This window comes from Salmo salar, chromosome 12 (assembly GCF_965601325.2).
Source record: "Salmo salar chromosome 12, fSalSal1, whole genome shotgun sequence".
Lineage (NCBI taxonomy): Eukaryota > Metazoa > Chordata > Actinopteri > Salmoniformes > Salmonidae > Salmo > Salmo salar.
Genome location: NC_138302.1, coordinates 27,234,641 through 27,252,500, shown reverse-complemented (window position 1 = coordinate 27,252,500; position 17,860 = coordinate 27,234,641). Strand labels below are relative to the sequence as shown.

The following is a 17,860-nucleotide window of genomic DNA, read 5'->3' as shown; positions in this document are numbered from 1 at the left end:
CGCACGCACGCACACACACACACACACACACACACACACACACACACCTACCCTGATCTCCAACACCCCTCTGTCTGTGATGTAAACCATTAGTCTTTGTCGATCTGGAGTAATGACTGCCCAGCCCCTAATCCCCTCACTCTAACCCTGCCTCGGCCACAAACCATTTCCTCTTTCCTTCCTACTACACACTTCATTCTGAACTGTACACACTTCATTTCTGTGGCTGGGCCATACAGGAGTAAATCCGGGCTTTACAGGGGGGAAAGACTATAAAGCTGACTTGGGATCAGTGTATTGATGAAATGTATTCTAGTCCTCCATCACTATCCAGACAGACAGACTACACACACACATGTACAAACACACACACACACACACACACACACACACACACACACACACACACACACAAACACACATACAAACACACACACACACACAAGTAAAAATACACCCAGTATATACACTGAACGTACAAAACATTAATAACACCTTCCTAATATTGAGTTGCTGGATGTCCTTTGGGTGGTGGACCATTCTTAATACACACAGGAAACTGTTGAGCATGAAAAGCCCAGCAGTGTTGCAGTTCTTGTCACAAACTGGTGCGCCTGGTACCTACTACCATACCCCATTCAAAGGCACTTAAAATATTTTGTCTTGCCCATTCATTCACTCTCTGAATGGCACACATACACAGTCCATGTCTCAGTTGTCTCAAGGCTTAAAAACCCTATTTAACCTGTCTCCTCCCCTTCATCTACACTGATTGTAGTGGATTTAACAAGTGACATCAATAAGGGATCATAGCTTTCACCTGGATTCACCAGGTCAGTCTATGGCATGGAAAGAGCAGGTGTCCTTAATGTTTTGTGCACTCAGTGTATAGTACGTAATGCATAGTCAGAATACCCCTCATAAAGAATGAACACACGTGTTAAGAAATGCTGTTGGAATACATGTGGAAACATCCACACACACACCCACACCCACACAGAAACCAACACACACACAGAACTTGTGGGCAGCCCAAGCGGAATGCCTGCTCATTAAACGTTCATGCTGTTGAGTTCTGGGAGCACTAAACAGGATGCTCACCAGCTCTCTCTCTCTCTCTCTCTCTCGCGCTCTTTTTCTCTACCTCTCTCTCTCTCTTTCTCTCTACCTCTCTCTCTCTATCGCTCTGACTTCTACCTTTATCAGTCTCTAACTTTCTCTCACTCGCTCGTTGTTTCTCTGTCTTGCTCTCTCATCTCTCTGTAATCTTTCTCTCTTTCTCTCTCTCCCTTACGCTGTCTCTATCCCTATGACTCTCACCTTTATCCCCCTGCCTCTGTCTCTATCCCTATGACTCTCAGCTTTATTCCCCTGCCTCTGTCTCTATCCCTATGACTCTCACCTTTATCCCCTTGCCTCTGTCTCTATCCCTATGACTCTCACATTTATCCCCCTGCCTCTGTCTCTATCCCTATGACTCTCAGCTTTATCCCCCTGCCTCTGTCTCTATCCCTATGACTCTCACATTTATCCCCTTGCCTCTGTCTCTATCCCTATGACTCTCACCTTTATCCCCCTGCCTCTGTCTCTATCCCTATGACTCTCAGCTTTATTCCCCTGCCTCTGTCTCTATCCCTATGACTCTCACCTTTATCCCCCTGCCTCTGTCTCTATCCCTATGACTCTCACCTTTATCCCCCTGCCTCTGTCTCTATCCCTATGACTCTCAGCTTTATTCCCCTGCCTCTGTCTCTATCCCTATGACTCTCAGCTTTATTCCCCTGCCTCTGTCTCTATCCCTATGACTCTCAGCTTTATTCCCTGCCTCTGTCTCTATCCCTATGACTCTCAGCTTTATTCCCTGCCTCTGTCTCTATCCCCATGACTCTCACCTTTATCCCCTTGCCTCTGTCTCTTTCTCTGTCACATCCTCTCTTCCTCTTCGTGTCCCTCTTTCACCCCATCTTTCCATCTCCCCCATCTCTCCATCCCCTCCTCTCCCTCTTCAGTCACTCTCACATACTCCTCCCACCCATCCTATTCACTCTCTCTCACTCTCTCTCTCCCTCCCTCTCTCCATAATGTTGTGTTCTCGTCAGTGTGTTAAATAAATGAAGAGGGCTCTCTCCATATTTCACCATCTGCTCCAAGCCCATTCCTCTCCTCCCTCTTCTCCCTCTATTCTCTCTCCTCCCTCTCATACTTCACTTCACTCTCCTCCTTCTCCCTCTCCTCCCCCCTCTTCCCTCTATTCTCTCTCCTTGCCCTCTTCCTGTCTCTCCTCCCTCCCACTCTGGACACAGAGGAAAGGAGTCTGAGATGACAAATGGGAATGTAAAGGTCATATGGAATTGTCTTCATATCAATGCTGATCATCTACTGAAAATGGTCCATTATCTATGCATTATCTCTAGAACACACACACTGCTTATGTCAATAAGGTCCACTGTACTGGTAGTGAGGGAGAATATTAATTATTAGGTATGTTCAGGAAAATGGTTTGCTCATACAGACAGTGAGTCACGTGGCCGTGGCATACTATATAAAGCAGGCAGACAGGCATCAAGGCATTCAGTTACTGTTCGATTGAACGTTACAATGGGCAAAACAAGTGACCTAAGCAACTTTGAGCGCGGTATGATCATTGGTGCCAAGCACGCCGATTCCAATATCTCAGAAACGGCCGGCCTCCTGGGCTTTTCACGCACAACAGTGTCTAGTTTTTACCGAGAATGGTGCAGCAAACAAAAACATCCAGTCAGTGGCAGTCCTGTGGGCGAGAACAGCTCATTGATGAGAAGTCGAAAGAGAATGGCAAAAATTGTGCAAGCTAACAGGCGACCACAAACAGGCAAATACCGGTGCAGTACAACATTGGTATGCAGAACGGCACAAGCTAGAACTCGCACATTTTCATTTCACTGGTAGAATCGGGAAGTTTCAACTCCCTGTGTATTCGCCTGCTCATAGTGAACCACAAAGTCCGGCATTCATAGCAAATGCTTATACCGCACGCTAGGTAGAGGGGGCATGCCCACAAACCTGAATAATGGTGTTGTTTACTTGGAACGACAAACACACAGTAATCTCAGAACTAATCTAGGCCATATCTTTTTTGAAACGTTTGTTTTTCACTATTGTTGTCATCATGCCCATGTGGTGTGCATGGTTGTGCTATTTACAAACAAGCAATAAAATGTGGTACCTTTTACCATTCTACCTACCAGGGATTCACCCTGATTATGCAGCTGTCAAAAATTATGCGGTGACCAAAGATTATCAGAGGGATTTTCAGGCTGAACTGATGGGTAATCCATTTAGACGACAGCTGAGAAGTGATGCGATACCATACATTTTTTCCCTTCACAACAAAACGGAAGATTGTCAACTAGAGGTAACCTAATGTTAGCTAGCTTGCTAGCCTAGCTGGACTAGCTGGTAAGTTAGCTAGCTAGCTAGCTAAAGTTACAGTCCTGTATTGAACTCTGAAAGCCATCAGATAAATCATATAGCTATATTTCGGGTATACACAATGTCAATCAATTTAACTTATGCCATGGTAGTCACTGCTAGACTGGTAGCTTCCTTCAGTAAAGTAAACATGTTTGTTTGTTGTTTCTATCTTTGACTGACGTTAGCTGCTGTGAGCTAGCTAATGTTACTCTTATTTGGTATTTCAATTTGGTAGTCATCTATTCCAGACTTGTCTGGAAAGCACTCCGTTACTAAAAATAGAATTATCGATTTAGCTAACTCACTCTCTGTTTGTGTGTTGGTAGTAACGACGAACGTGTATAAATCGTCTATGGTTGGTTAGTTTGTTCTCAGCCCGTCTCAGCTGGCTAGTAATCTTGCTGCCAATTTAGTGACGCTAGTTAACTAACAGCAAGCTGACAACATTGAAATATCCATGTTAGGTATGCTTAGCTAGCCAGTCTAATAGAGATCAATACAATGTGTGTGGTGGTTAAATTGTGTATTGTTCTGTATTTTGTTGTAGGTGGTACAGAATCTGATTCCACCAACATGCGCTTCCAACCTCTAGCTCTGCACAAGGCTAATGTAAGTTGGCAAAAATATTTACAAGCTGACGGCTAAGATAGCTCAATTTACAGTATGCATGTTATAAACATGAACTGGGCAGTGTTTGTATGGTTTGTGTTTGTGTTATGGGGTTACAGGTGGTTAGAGGTAGCCTGAGGAGAGTACCTTCCAGACAGAGTACCTTCCAGACCATGTCATCAATTTAGTCCACCCCGCTTTTTACCTTTTCTTTTTGTAAAACTCAGGTTATCTGGAGTCATTCCACAGTGCCCTGCTGAAAAAATATCCCAAAGCAGGGGCATTGTGTGTACACAAGCATGAGGGAGCAGACACACTTTGCGGTTATGGAGAACAACAAGATTGTGGGACAGAAACCAACAAGGGACACTGACACAACCACCTCATTCTTCTCTGCAGATTCTCAAAACACAATACAAAGACATGTCTTCAAAATTCCTCTGCAAAGGGATACTATTGACAAGAATGATCTGTCATTGTCAATGGGATGGGGGAGGTTTACAGACAGTACTTTGAGATGAGAAAGGGTTTTTTGGTTGTGCTTAAGACAGTAAATGTATTGTTGTGTATGGGAGCGATTGAGGTGCCATTTCTCCTCAATCTCCCATACACAACCATTTATATTGTGTAAGAACTGCCTTCCTAGGACTTTTCACGGCCTTCTTTAGCCCCCCCAGCCCATTTACTTTGTTGACTGATCTTTCCTTTCAAAAGCAGCTCCCAATGTCCCCTCATTGTCCCTAAACAAGACTCTAGCCGGTCCCATTTGGTTGATACCTTTACCAACAAAGGCGTGTTGCCCTACATTCCATCCACAAAGAGTATAAAATGCAGTACCAGCAAATCTTCTGCAAGAGGACCAAACAGTTGGTGGTTAAGAGGCCCTACACCACTTTCGGCAGAGTCTAATCCAGCTGGCCATTCACCGCAGACAGGACAGGCCCATCACCATAAGCACAAAGAGTCTCAGCTTCCCCAGCTCCCAATGCCGAACACAATTGCCAGTGTACCTGAAGCCAATTAGTGGAAAAAAGGTCTGAATTGGGCTGCCTGTGTAAACACAGCCAGTGTGGCAAAGCATAAGACCATGTAGAACCCTGTTCCTGGAGATCTATCCTCCTGTAGGGTTTTTCGCTCCCACCCCAGTTGTAACTAACCTGGTTCACTTTATCAACCAGCTAATTATTAGAATCAGGTGTGCTAGATTAGAGTCGGAGTGAAAACCTACAGGACAGTGTCACACCAGTAATAGGTTTGGAGAGCCCTGATGTAGAACCACCATCAAATAAATATGTTTTTTTTCTATCAATCTTTGAAAATTGTCTGCCCTTCTGGATTCACAGAAGATATTTATATAAGCTGAACAGATATTAGACATTCAGATATCCCCCCAAAAATTGTTTATTTGTCCAATTCTAAAATGCAGGGGAGTGTACACTATTTAATGCTAACTCAAGAGAACTGGGTATTCAAGAAGAATGTTATATGTCCCTAGTGAAACACCATGGGAGAATGGAGGGATGTATTGCGAGAGGAAATGGTCGATTAATGATTTATTGGGAACGATCTGTGATTTATTGGGGTTGATCTGTGGCTGTCGGAAGGGTGGAATTGATGAGTGTTGAAGTAACTATATACAGAATTGTACAGGGTAAATGTTTGAGGTCCTCCAATCAGGGGTGAGGATGGGATTATTGTTATTATTTATTTATGTTTTGTGGTTTGGCTTCATGATGTGAGTGGTGTGTGTGCTGGTGCTAGTGGTTATGGGTAGTTTCATGCTGAGAGCGGTGTGTGTGCTGGTGCTGGTGGTTATGGGTAGTTTCATGCTGTGAGCGGTGTGTGTGCTGGTGGTTATGGGTAGTTTCATGCTGAGAGCGGTGTGTGTGCTGGTGCTGGTGGTTATGGGTAGTTTTATGCTGAGAGCGGTGTGTGTGCTGGTGCTGGTGGTTATGGGTAGTTTCATGCTGTGAGCGGTGTGTGTGCTGGTGCTGGTGGTTATGGGTAGTTTCATGCTGAGAGCGGTGTGTGTGCTGGTGCTGGTGGTTATGGGTAGTTTTATGCTGAGAGCGGTGTGTGTGCTGGTGCTGGTGGTTATGGGTAGTTTCATGCTGTGAGTGGTGTGTGCTGGTGGTTATGGGTAGTTTCATGCTGTGAGCGGTGTGTGTGCTGGTGCTGGTGGTTATGGGTAGTTTCATGCTGTGAGCGGTGTGTGTGCTGGTGCTGGTGGTTATGGGTAGTTTCATGCTGTGAGCGGTGTGTGTGCTGGTGCTGGTGGTTATGGGTAGTTTCATGCTGTGAGCGGTGTGTGTGCTGGTGCTGGTGGTTATGGGTAGTTTCATGCTGTGAGCGGTGTGTGTGCTGGTGCTGGTGGTTATGGGTAGTTTCATGCTGTGAGCGGTGTGTGTGCTGGTGCTGGTGGTTATGGGTAGTTTCATGCTGTGAGCGGTGTGTGTGCTGGTGCTGGTGGTTATGGGTAGTTTCATGCTGTGAGCGGTGTGTGTGCTGGTGCTGGTGGTTATGGGTAGTTTCATGCTGTGAGTGGTGTGTGCGCTGGTCCTGGTAGTTAGGGGTGGCAGATAGCCTAGTGGTTAGAGCGTTGGGCCAGTAACCGAAAGGTTGCTGGATTGAATCCGTGAGCTGGCAATGTTAGAAAAATCTGTCGTTCTTCCCCTGGACAAGGCAGTTAACCCACTGTTCCTTGGTAAGCCATCATTGTAAATAATAATTCGTTCTTACTGTAACTGTCTTGCCTATTTAAATAAAGGTTACATATTTTTTTTATGTATGGGTGCGCTCACTTCCATGCCCACCCAGGCATCATGCAGGGCTTGGTTTTTCCAGCCCTTGGAAAATGTATTTGGGCCGAGGGCGGGGCCTTACCTTGCCGCCGTCTCGGGCGGGTGGGGGTGAGCGCACCCTCTGACCAGAGCACCCACTGTGATTGCCATTCCAAAGAAACATACAGTAAGTTCTGGGAATACATGTAAAGCTGTGGGAGGAGTGTTGTTATGATCAAACTGCCGTTCAGCTCTTCATGAGTCATCTGCTTGAAATCCAGCATAATGTCTAATCCCTCAAGAGGGATACAGTACACGGGATACAGTTCTGCTACATTGACACACGCAGGCAAATGAATTATGCTTCTGTATCTAGAAGCCACAACAAGAAGAAGCCCAGGCACCACACGATATTGTCTTTAAGACAAAAAAACTAACTCAAATTATACTCCATTATACAGTTTGAACAACCATGTCAGCATAACATCACCATTATGGTAGACTAGTTGAACATGCAAACATATGCACAGGCACAGAGATCACATTTACAACAATATCTAGCCTAATAGAAAGAAATATGGCATATCACCCAATCTTTTCACAGTGACCCGACTTTACAAATGAGCCTACATAGGCAGACAGTATCTACCTTCAGCCATGTCTATCAAGCATGCTTAGGCAAATATTTTTTATAGTAAAACCAGCTTTGGTTTTAGAGATTTACAACAATAAATTGTTATATTATTGTTTCTCCTCACTGATGGCTAGTAAAGGTAGCTAGCTAGCTTGCTGGATATGAAATACTTGTTATTTACATCTGTTTGGAATCTTATCTGGCGTCATGCCTATTTGTGAGATTGAAATGCATCCACGGTCGTAATCATAACCAATTTCAACCCTCATTAATTATGTGACATAGTGTGAGAGTGAAATTACAAGATTATGTTATAATGTTGTTATTGCATCAAATGGTTGTTTTATGCAACAGAATAGGGGGTTCTTAGAACTATATTGTGTCTGTGTGAACTGAGAGTGGGCCTCTGGGGCTTCATGCTGACAAGTAGATTTGCAATGCCTTAGGCCACATTCCATTCATGTGAGGGAGATTGCTCCGGTTTGACTGGAGGGTACCAGGGAGCGATGGCTCGGGTATGGATAATTATGAGATGAAGCTTGTGTTGGGGGCCAGACCCTGGTTTCTACACAATGACAACAGTCTTACAGCAGATACTGTCTGCTGTGAATTATTAGTATCTTTCATACAGACCCTAACCTTGTGACTCATTCCACACATCTGCTGTTTGTCATGTAGACTAAGGGGGTGTATCTTTGCTATAAAAGGTGTTTGTATCCTTTGTGTCGGGGCTCTCAGCGAATCATCTAAGTGGTTCGTTGACCAGCCATTGTTATTGTAAAGCACTCACATCATTCACTTGTGTGGGTGTGGTGTGACCTGCTCTCCTTATTAATTAATAAGTGAATAAAGATTTCGTTTAAGTGTAACTCTGACTTGTGCGATAAGTTTGTCTGTCCTCATTTGATAATACCGAAATTAACCACCAGAATAGCTAGCTAGTAAAATTATTTTCAGTTGTCGAAGTTACTGAGATGCAGTGCCTTAGACCGCTGTGCCACTTGGGAGCTAAGCTTCTAACGTTAGCTAAATGCAACTCTTTGTTTCGAATCCTCCTTGCTATATCCAGTTGAAACTTGGTTGAATGTCACCATGAAGCTAATAGATGCTCCGACGTCGAATTCGTGTTGATGAGAGGAATCACTTGAAGCCATTGTGTTTGGTCAGTTCTTTCGGTTTTGCCCAAAGGATTGTTGTTACAGTAGTGTCTACCTCCTTTTCAAAAAGCCAGCATTTGTGGAGGACCGGGGCCAGAGCATGAAGTACCGCCCAACACAAGTTGTCGTTTTTCAGAGACTGAAATGTTGTTCTCTGCTTGTATATTTAGCAATGAATCCGCCAACAGGAACATCGCTGAAAGATGTCCAATGGCTCTTTCGAACAAGGACAACCATATCTATACCTACAGAAACGTATAGTGCGATCAGTATAACATGGAGCCTTTGTGAAATGCCACAAAGCGGGACTACGTTACTTTTTAGATCTCACGCCCCATCATCAACACACTTGAAGCCGTCATAGGGTGTATCATTCAGCGCGCGAAGCCCTGACCTGCCTTCCTCCTGGGAAATTATATGTGAAACACATCACACTTGCCTAGAAATGCCTCAGACATGCTGAAAACAAGCCCAGATCTCCCCAGGGTGAAGTTCTCCTTTAAGTTTAGGCATTAACTAAGAATTTTTAAAGGGTTAAATTTAGGCATAATCTTCGAAGTCTTAAGGTTAGGCCTTAACTCGGAATGGTTAAAGTAAATGTTGGGGACAATTTTCTAGCACTGGATTCGAACATGCAACCTTTGACACCAGAGGCAAGAAGAGGAAGCAGCTCCAGCGGACACACGATCTCCAACACTTGACTATTGAGGAGTGGAAAAACATTGTCTGGTCCAACGAATCCAGGTTTCTCTTGTGTAATGCTAATGGCAGAGTCAGGATTTGCCGTAAGCAGCATGAGTCTATGGCCCCATCCTGCCTGGTGTCAACGGTACAGGCTGGTGGTGTAATGGTGTGGGGAATGTTTTCCTGGCACACGTTAGGTCCCTTGATACCAATTGAGCAACGTTTCCATGCGCCGGAGAATTCAGGCAGTTCTGGAGACAAAGGGGGGAGGTCGAACCCAGTACTAGACGGGTGTACCTAATAAACTGGCCACTGATCAATTGTATCTCAACAACACACTCTATTCAAATATCAGGAGGAGTTGAGTACGAGGAACAGAAAATGATTAACCAGGATGCAGTGGAGCCCAGGTGTAACCACACAGTCAAAGGCAGGAGGCCTTTTCCCACCAGAGCTAGAGGGCACACACACTGAACTACTAATGACCCTAATAACGTACATAGTGTACACAAATAAATACATACCTTGAACTCTCTATGATCCTGATACATACATACACACACACACACCACAGTGAGTATGACTCTGGCAGTGCCAAAATTGCTCCACCAAACTTGCTGTGGAAACAAAATGTTGCAAGACAAAATGAACAGAATGGGCAGCTATTCTTTGACATGCAGCCGAGTTCCACCTGAGCTGCTTGCCGCATAGAGAAATTACACCCCACTGAGAAGACAGCCGTGCACACACACACACACACACACACACACACACACACACACACACACACACACACACACACACACACACTCTGACACAACTCACATAGACACACACTGACGCAACTCTCTCTCTCACTCACACACACATACTTTGTCCTTCCACACATGATCGTTCCTCCAGGTGTTTCAGTTACACCCAAGTGCCTCTGAGTTATTCTAATTAAAAGAAAAGATTGTGTGAGAGCCAACATCCACTAAATACAGACACATCAACCATAGTGTGTGTGCGTGCGTGTGTTTGTGTGTGTGTGTTAGCAGGGAGATGCACCGTTTTTTTGCAGCAAACCAGATGCTGGTGTGTATAATAAAAGTTGCTGACTATTTGAACAGGGCCCCAGTCTTCAAGAATGGAAGTTTCTATGAAGACGACTGGGGCCCTGTTCAAACAGCTCAGAAACGCATCAGGTAGACAGAACACCACATCAAGGTAGTTTTGATCTTCTCATAATAAGCGTTGAGGCATTGACAAGTTACACACACACATACATACACACACACACACAGACACACACACACAAACACACACACACGCACAACCACTGACGGATGCATGCAAGTACTCACACACACACACACACACACACACCACACACACACACACACACACACACACACACACACACACACACACACACACACACACACACACACACACACACACACACACACACACACACACAGACATAAACAAAGCCATGCCCAATAAATATACACTTCAAATTAGGAGAAATTCAACAGCGGAGGGGAAACTCAAACAGGTTAAAGATGTGGGACATCAACAGCACAGCCAGAGCAAGCAAACTGTATATTTAAATATTTCAGGAGGCCGCAGCTATTTCCAGAGCTGTTCCATAATTCAACATTAACATTTTCCTCCCGGAAACCTTGAAACCTTCAGCTCTCTGATTAAGAAAAAATAGCAGTTTGTGTTTATTTGAGCTGTGAGATATCAGAAGCGAGGGAATACTTTCATGTCTAGAGACAGAGGGTATTTATTTTCCCTCATGGGAACGATTTGGGGACGTGTTGTGACGCTGTGAAGTGTCTGGCCATATAAGTCTTTAGAACCTGGCTTCACATGACTTCCTGGACATGTATCCCTGAAGAGGTAAGGCTGTTTTTCTACCCAATTAATGTGTGACCCCATGTTTAATGGAAAAATCCCCAATTCACCAACCAGCTGTCACGGATGCCAACAATATTAAATAATATGAAATAGGATACAGTCTCTATAACTCACAGTTCTTGTGCCAGAAGAAATGTTAAAGGCAGAAACAGGAGACCTACATAAGTCAGGAAGAGTTCAGAGTTCATCACCAAGGACACATCCTCCCTCCTCACCATTCCCTCCAGCCGTGAGAATTAAACCACACAGAGAAATCTCCACGCTCATTCTCTCCATTTCCCCTATCGCGTTCTCCCTCCCCTCCCCCTTATCCCTCTCTCTCTCTCCACCTTCCCACAATGCCATCTTTCCTCCTCTCTCTTTCCTCTCTCCTCCCCTCCGCCTCTCTCTCCCCATTCATTCCCCCTCTCTCTCTCTCTCTCTCTCTCTCTGTGTATGTGTAAGCATCTTTGTGTGTGTGTGTGTGTGCGTGCGTGCGTGTGTGTGTGGCTATGGTCAGTTACCTCCCTCCAGCCTGCAGAGGAAGCTCCACAGCAGAACAGCACTAATTGCTGGGAAGAGGAGAGTAACCAGCCAGAAACATGAGGACATTGAGACACAGCAGGAGGGTGGAGGATGGAAAGAGTGGGGGGGTGGGTGAAAAGGGGTTATTTTGGGGGTAGACGGAGGCAGAAGTAACCAGCCAGGGACACTGAGACACAGCAGGGGGGAAAGGGAGGTGGGACGGAGAGATGAGAAAGCAGAAGGGAATAGGAGTTGACATGGACAAATAGTTACAACTGCAAGACTTGACGAGGGAACTCAGAGCCCAGGTCATTACCATTACATTTACATTTTAGCAGACGCTCTTATCCAGAGCAACTTACAGTAGTGAATGCATACATTTCATTACATGCATTTTTTCTTTTGAACATTTCTTTTTTTGTACTGGCCCCCCGTGGGAATCGAACCCACAACCCTGGCGTTGCACACACCATGCTGGCGTTGCAAACACCATGCTCTACCAACTGAGCCACAGGGAAGGCCATGGGGGGGGGGGGGTTACAGAACATACAGTATCTCGATAACAAATCATAAGCATTACTACTCATAATAAAATGCAGAGATGAATCTAAGCATTTGATATCATTACATCAGGGACCAGTCACAGGATGTGTCACAGCATCTATGTTAGTATAGTAGCTGAGTACGCAGTCTGGAACAAACACACCAGGTGTCTCAGTCCCATTGAAGCACTAGCTGTGTGTGTGTGTGTGTGTGTGTGTGTGTGTGTGTGTGTGTGTGTGTGTGTGTGTGTGTGTGTGTGTGTGTGTGTGTGTGTGTGTGTGTGTGTGTGTGCGTGTGTGCGTGTGTGTGTGTGTGCGTGCGTGTGTGCGTGTGTGTGTGTGTATGTGTATGCCAGTCAGAAGCTGACAAAAGCCAAAATATTCCCAGGGAGGACATAGCTAACCCCCAGCAGCCCCCAGGGTGCACCACCAAGTCTGACACCCGCTCCACGTCAACATCAACCACCGATCCTGTCTGTCAATCAATAATCACATCACAGCCCTCCCGGCTCTGCAGCTGACACAGCTGTGGATACACACATAGTGGGTTTGTGTGTTAGGTGGGTGGGACGGTGTACACAGAGCATGTGCATGTTTGAGAGACTTGTACATGTATGTGAATGTGTATTTATGTGTATTTGCAAGTGACTGTCTCCTACACAACAGTCTTCACGTCATAGTAGCCTCAACACAGAGGGGAAAAATAACTGGATATTCCAGACATCCATTCCCATCTCCTCCCTACAACCTCCACACTAACCTCAGCTACACGTCTTGCCCTTGTATACCTATCTAACAGTGACCTATGGCTGGGTGGTGATGTGGTGCCTGCATGGCCTTCTGATGCACTCTGTGCTCTGGGGGCCCTCGGGAGCCCTGTGAAGCAGAGATTGGCACAGTGTGTGTGTGTGTGTGTGTGTGTGTGTGTGTGTGTGTGTGTGTGTGTGTGTGTGTGTGTGTGTGTGTGTGTGTGTGTGTGTACACTCGCGCTCTCCCTGGTACCCCTCTAATCCTAAACCCTCCAAATCCTTCCATCCACTATACTCTAGGCTTCCTCTCTTCCGCCATCTTTGATGATGAGGGCTCTTCCTCTCTCTCTTCCTCTCTCTCCCTCTGCTTCATACACCCCTCTAAGAAACTCTACAACCTCTGTTAGCTCATCAATATTTGAAAGGGGTTTCTATATTTACTTTACGGAAACCACAAATGCTCTAAGGGGGAGATTTCCTGTTTAGTTAGCGGGTGTTGTTTCACCACATTGGGGCGGTAGCTAACGGCTAAATGCTAAATGCTGAAAATTCTTTGAGCATGCTAGTTCAGTGTTCAGTTCAGTCCTGCTCATTAGCGTGTTAGAATGGTGCTCAGCACTCCTACTGCACTCTCAACCATGTCTATAGTGTCCAGTAATACCATCTCTCTTAAGCCACGTGTCCAACACCCTGATTCAGAGGATAGTAATGGTCTTGCACGTCAACATAGTGTGAAGTTGCTCATTTCACACCTTCTTTGAAATCTTTTACATAGGACAGGATAGAGAAAGTCAATAGACCACATCCTCTTTCTTCACCTGCTGCATCTGCTGCAACAACACCTCCAGAGATGAGTCACCCATGGTACAGATACAGTAGCACCAGTACTAGGACCAGAAGCTCCAGGTGCTCTGTTCCCACAGGCTGACCTAAGGGGTAATCATTAGCCCAGGACGAGGCCTCTGGGCTGGGCAACAGACCTGGACACACTGGCCTCTCCCATGACGGAGGTGGAGGTGGTGAGATACAGGAACCTATCAGTTTATCACCAGCTGCTTAGCTCCCAGGTACCATAAGAACACCTGGGTCATATTCATTAGTGCAAACCGTAGCAAAAGGTTTTGCAACGGGAAACAAAAATGACAACTTCTTATTGGACAAGTTCAGGTAGCCCCTCTCCGTTTCGGTCCGATTGCTTCCATTTGGTGTCTAATGAATACCACCCAGAACAGTCGGGAGGGCCTGTGTGGCCATGTTATATCATTATCACGACAGACTAGCTTGATATCATCTATTGCACGCGTAATAATCATGTGCTACATTGCTCATTGTTCATCGGAAACGTTCACTGAGCTGAAGTGAATGGGGAAAGTCATTTGTTGGATGGCCGCATGCCAAGAACGTGGGCCCATAGGCCTAATGCTTGCCCTGTCTGTTGAAAAAACCTTGATCACAATGCCATACTACTAGACTGTATTAGAAGTTAAATGCTCAATGGAAATATATGAGTTTAGTAATGATGCGCAACAACCCACTGGGCACACCCTGTTGCATCAACGTTGTTTCCACATCATCTCAATTAAATGACATTGAACCAACGTGGAATAGACGTTGAATTGACGCCTGTGCCCAGTGCGAATGGTTCTGATGTTGCGTGTCTGAGTAATGTGCGTCTCCCCAATGCATCCCATGATGCACAGCAGGGGAGCAACTTTCACTGGGGACGGGGACATGTCCCTCCCCCACATTCTGAAATGGCATCCCACCCCCCAGTTTTATCATTAGAATGTGATACAAAACGAGGTGTACTTTAGGACCATGTGGACGCCTCCTAGCAGTCTGGTAGGCTGTTTGGAGTGTTTATCCGACTGGATAAAACAATATATATAATTAGGTCCCCCCCACTTCTAAAACCAAAGTTGCACCCCTGATGCACAGGAAGAATGGGAATGCCCGCAGAATCCATGGAAAGTTCACATACATCCCCAGTCTCTCTCTCTCTCTCTCATTCTCTTTCTTTTTTCTTTCTTACATTATTCATTTCTCTCTCTCTCTCTCTCTCTGTCTCTCTGTCACACACACACGCACACTCTCTCCATTCCCTATCCTCCCACATGCCATAAACATTCCAGACACAAGGCTATTGTGATTCTATACCATTTCTCTTGGAAGCACTGAACCACTACATACAGGCCATAACTTGAGAGCCGCCAACACATGACAGCTTCTCATATTCAAAGGGAATAGTGTGCAACTGTGCACACAGAGCCACAGCAACAGCACAGCAACTGGCCATGACCTTTGGGTGTGCATGGATCATCATATAAATGATTGGCTAAATGATGAGGGCATTATTTACAGAAGCTGTGGATGGCTCACGCCTCATGGAACATTAAATACATCACTTCCTCTCCTGAGGCACGAGACAGCTCCAGTCCTGGCTCCCCCATATTTCAACCAGGAAATGAAACAGTGCAATGTAATTGCAGCAAACAAGGATGTGATAAAGCACTTTGAATAGGCTAGATATCTTACATAGTGTATTGCTGTTGGAAATTCGACTTGATTGAGCCTTCGGTGAGGATGAGCAAAGTTAATATTTGTGACACAGCATGAGTCACGTAGTGCACTATGGATGTTCCCTATTACCATACGATCTCGTTACGATGCTCTTATGGAAAATTATACAAGTGACTTTAATTCACCTCATTGCATTGTGTTGGGAACCGACCGGTGGGAAAAACCAAAGAATAACCTATACATCAGTTCACGGGGGAAGGAGCACAGAATAGATATTTTAGGCCAACAGTGGACTAGAGGTGAACACGAGAGGCGCACGGTACCTTCACGCTGCATACACGTTTTCCGAATAAAATAGGCCCAATAACTGATTCATTCGATATCAGTTGAATTGATACTGGCTTGAGGCGTTTTAAAACCAGATATTGGCTATAACTGGTCGAGCTGCAATTCCCCCTATCATGCTTAGCTCGAATGCCCGGCTTTACATCACATGGTGAGATTTCCAACCAGTGTAACCACACCCACTCTCACTCATCGCCGAGGGAAGGGGAAAATGGCACCACACCGGTGTAACACGATTGTCGGGCATAAAATACGAATGGTTTGTGCCAGGCTCGCAATGAAGCATCATTAGAGTTTTAATGTCAGCATCATCTTGTTGGACTACGACGCTGTCATAAACAGCAACAGGTGGCATAAACAGCAACAGTTCGATATCTTGCACACCGTTGATGTTGTGTTAAGGACAGCTACCAAGCCTTGCCAGCCACCAAGCTGCTTCGGTAAGGTGGTGATGTCGGTTGTGTATGCGGCCGTGTCAAAGCAACGAAACAAAAAAAAATACTTTGGGAGAGGAGAAAGAGATGGAAAGATTCAGGGAGGGAGGGGGGCACGCAGTCCTGTGGTATGATTCATCCAGTGCTCCCCCACTGGTACACCCCGTCTCCCCTCATCCGCGCGAGGCTACACCTGGATCTCGTTTAACCCGATTTCCCCGTTCTTATCAATGACTACCTGCATCACCATCGACTGTCACGGCGAGGATACCTTGATTATCTATTCACCTTGTAGGCTCGGTCCACACTAGGATGAATTTCAATCTTATAGGCTAAGCTACACCTGCCGTTCCTTATGGGGGCTTTGGAGAAGAGCGCATAGCCTACAATGGATTTGAGTAAAGCTAAAGCATTGACAGGCCTATAAACTGTGATTTTTTTCCCCACTCATGAATAGCCGAATCCCAAAACGAACCCCAGTATCCAACCTGGTGTGAATTATTCATACAGTGGCAAGCAAGGGAACACCGTTAGCGTGGGCTATAACATCTGTAGGCTATACGGAAATTATAGTCCAGTATTAGTGAACAATGGGGGATGCAACGGGTTGTGGTGGTTGAATGGGTGTGAAAGGTGACTACAATGGTAAACGACAGGCATATTGGTAACATACTGGGACTAATAGGTGGCGGATGGCCGCTCGTGCGTCTGCCTTCTGGACACAGACACCTCACTCGTGAATGGGGGTGTTGCGTTCGGGGTTCCACCGACCACCGTTCAGGGAAAGGAAATGTAGCCCTTACTTTAACACGGCTTCCTCTTTCTCCTCTTCCTCCTTCTGCCGATCCATCACGGCCATGATTATTTTCCTCTCCTCCTCGGTGAGATGGCTGAGGTCCGGCAGTTCGGGAACCGTCGGCGGCGCAGTGGGTGGGCGAGGGCCGCCCTGGGGCCCCACCGAGGCGGACGACATCTTTTCCACCAGAACCACCCCTCCTTGGCTTGCTACTGTCGTTTCGACTGACAGAATCCCTGCTGCTTAGCGTTGCGAGCCACACCTCACGACATAGTCCACGGGTAGAGCAGCAGCTCTGGTGAATAGGGCAAGCCGCCGCTGCTCATGGTTGTTGCAGGCACCCACGGTTGTGCTTTTGTTTCTCGTCCTCCTCGGCTTTTTTTCTCTCCACCTCCTCACTCTCTAGTCTTTCGCTTCTCCCCACCCCCCACCCCCGCCGGCCCGCCTCTCCCCTCCACCACCGCCGGTTTTACGGGAAGCCCATCTCCACGCCAAGAGATGACACAAGCAAGCCGAGGGACCCTCTGGATGGACTGGCTTTGAGCTGTGATGCCCTCGCGCCACCGGACACGGGCTCGGTGAGGTTGGACCGTGGTAAAGTTAGGCGGAGTCTGTGTGTTGCGTTTCTCTCTCTCTCTCTCTCTCTCTCTCTCTCTCTCTCTCTCTCTCTCTCTCTCTCTCTCTCTCTCTCTCTCTCTCTCTCTCTCTCTCTCTCTCTGTGTGTGCTGCCACCGCCTCGGCACTG

General features: G+C 46.2%; 1 protein-coding gene across 8 annotated transcripts in view; it reads right to left on the bottom strand.

Annotated features, from left to right (window-relative positions):
- LOC106588706 (regulating synaptic membrane exocytosis protein 1) overlaps positions 1-17,533 on the bottom strand; it is a 203,930-nt gene extending 186,397 nt beyond the window's left edge. For all 8 annotated transcript variants that reach the window (XM_082958806.1, XM_082958799.1, XM_082958803.1 and 5 more), the window contains exon 1: positions 17,123-17,533. In XM_082958806.1, the coding sequence (XP_082814932.1) occupies positions 17,123-17,292 (170 nt within the window). In that variant the 5' untranslated portion in view covers positions 17,293-17,533. The remainder of the gene's footprint in view (positions 1-17,122) is intronic.
- Positions 17,534-17,860: the final 327 nt, after the last annotated feature.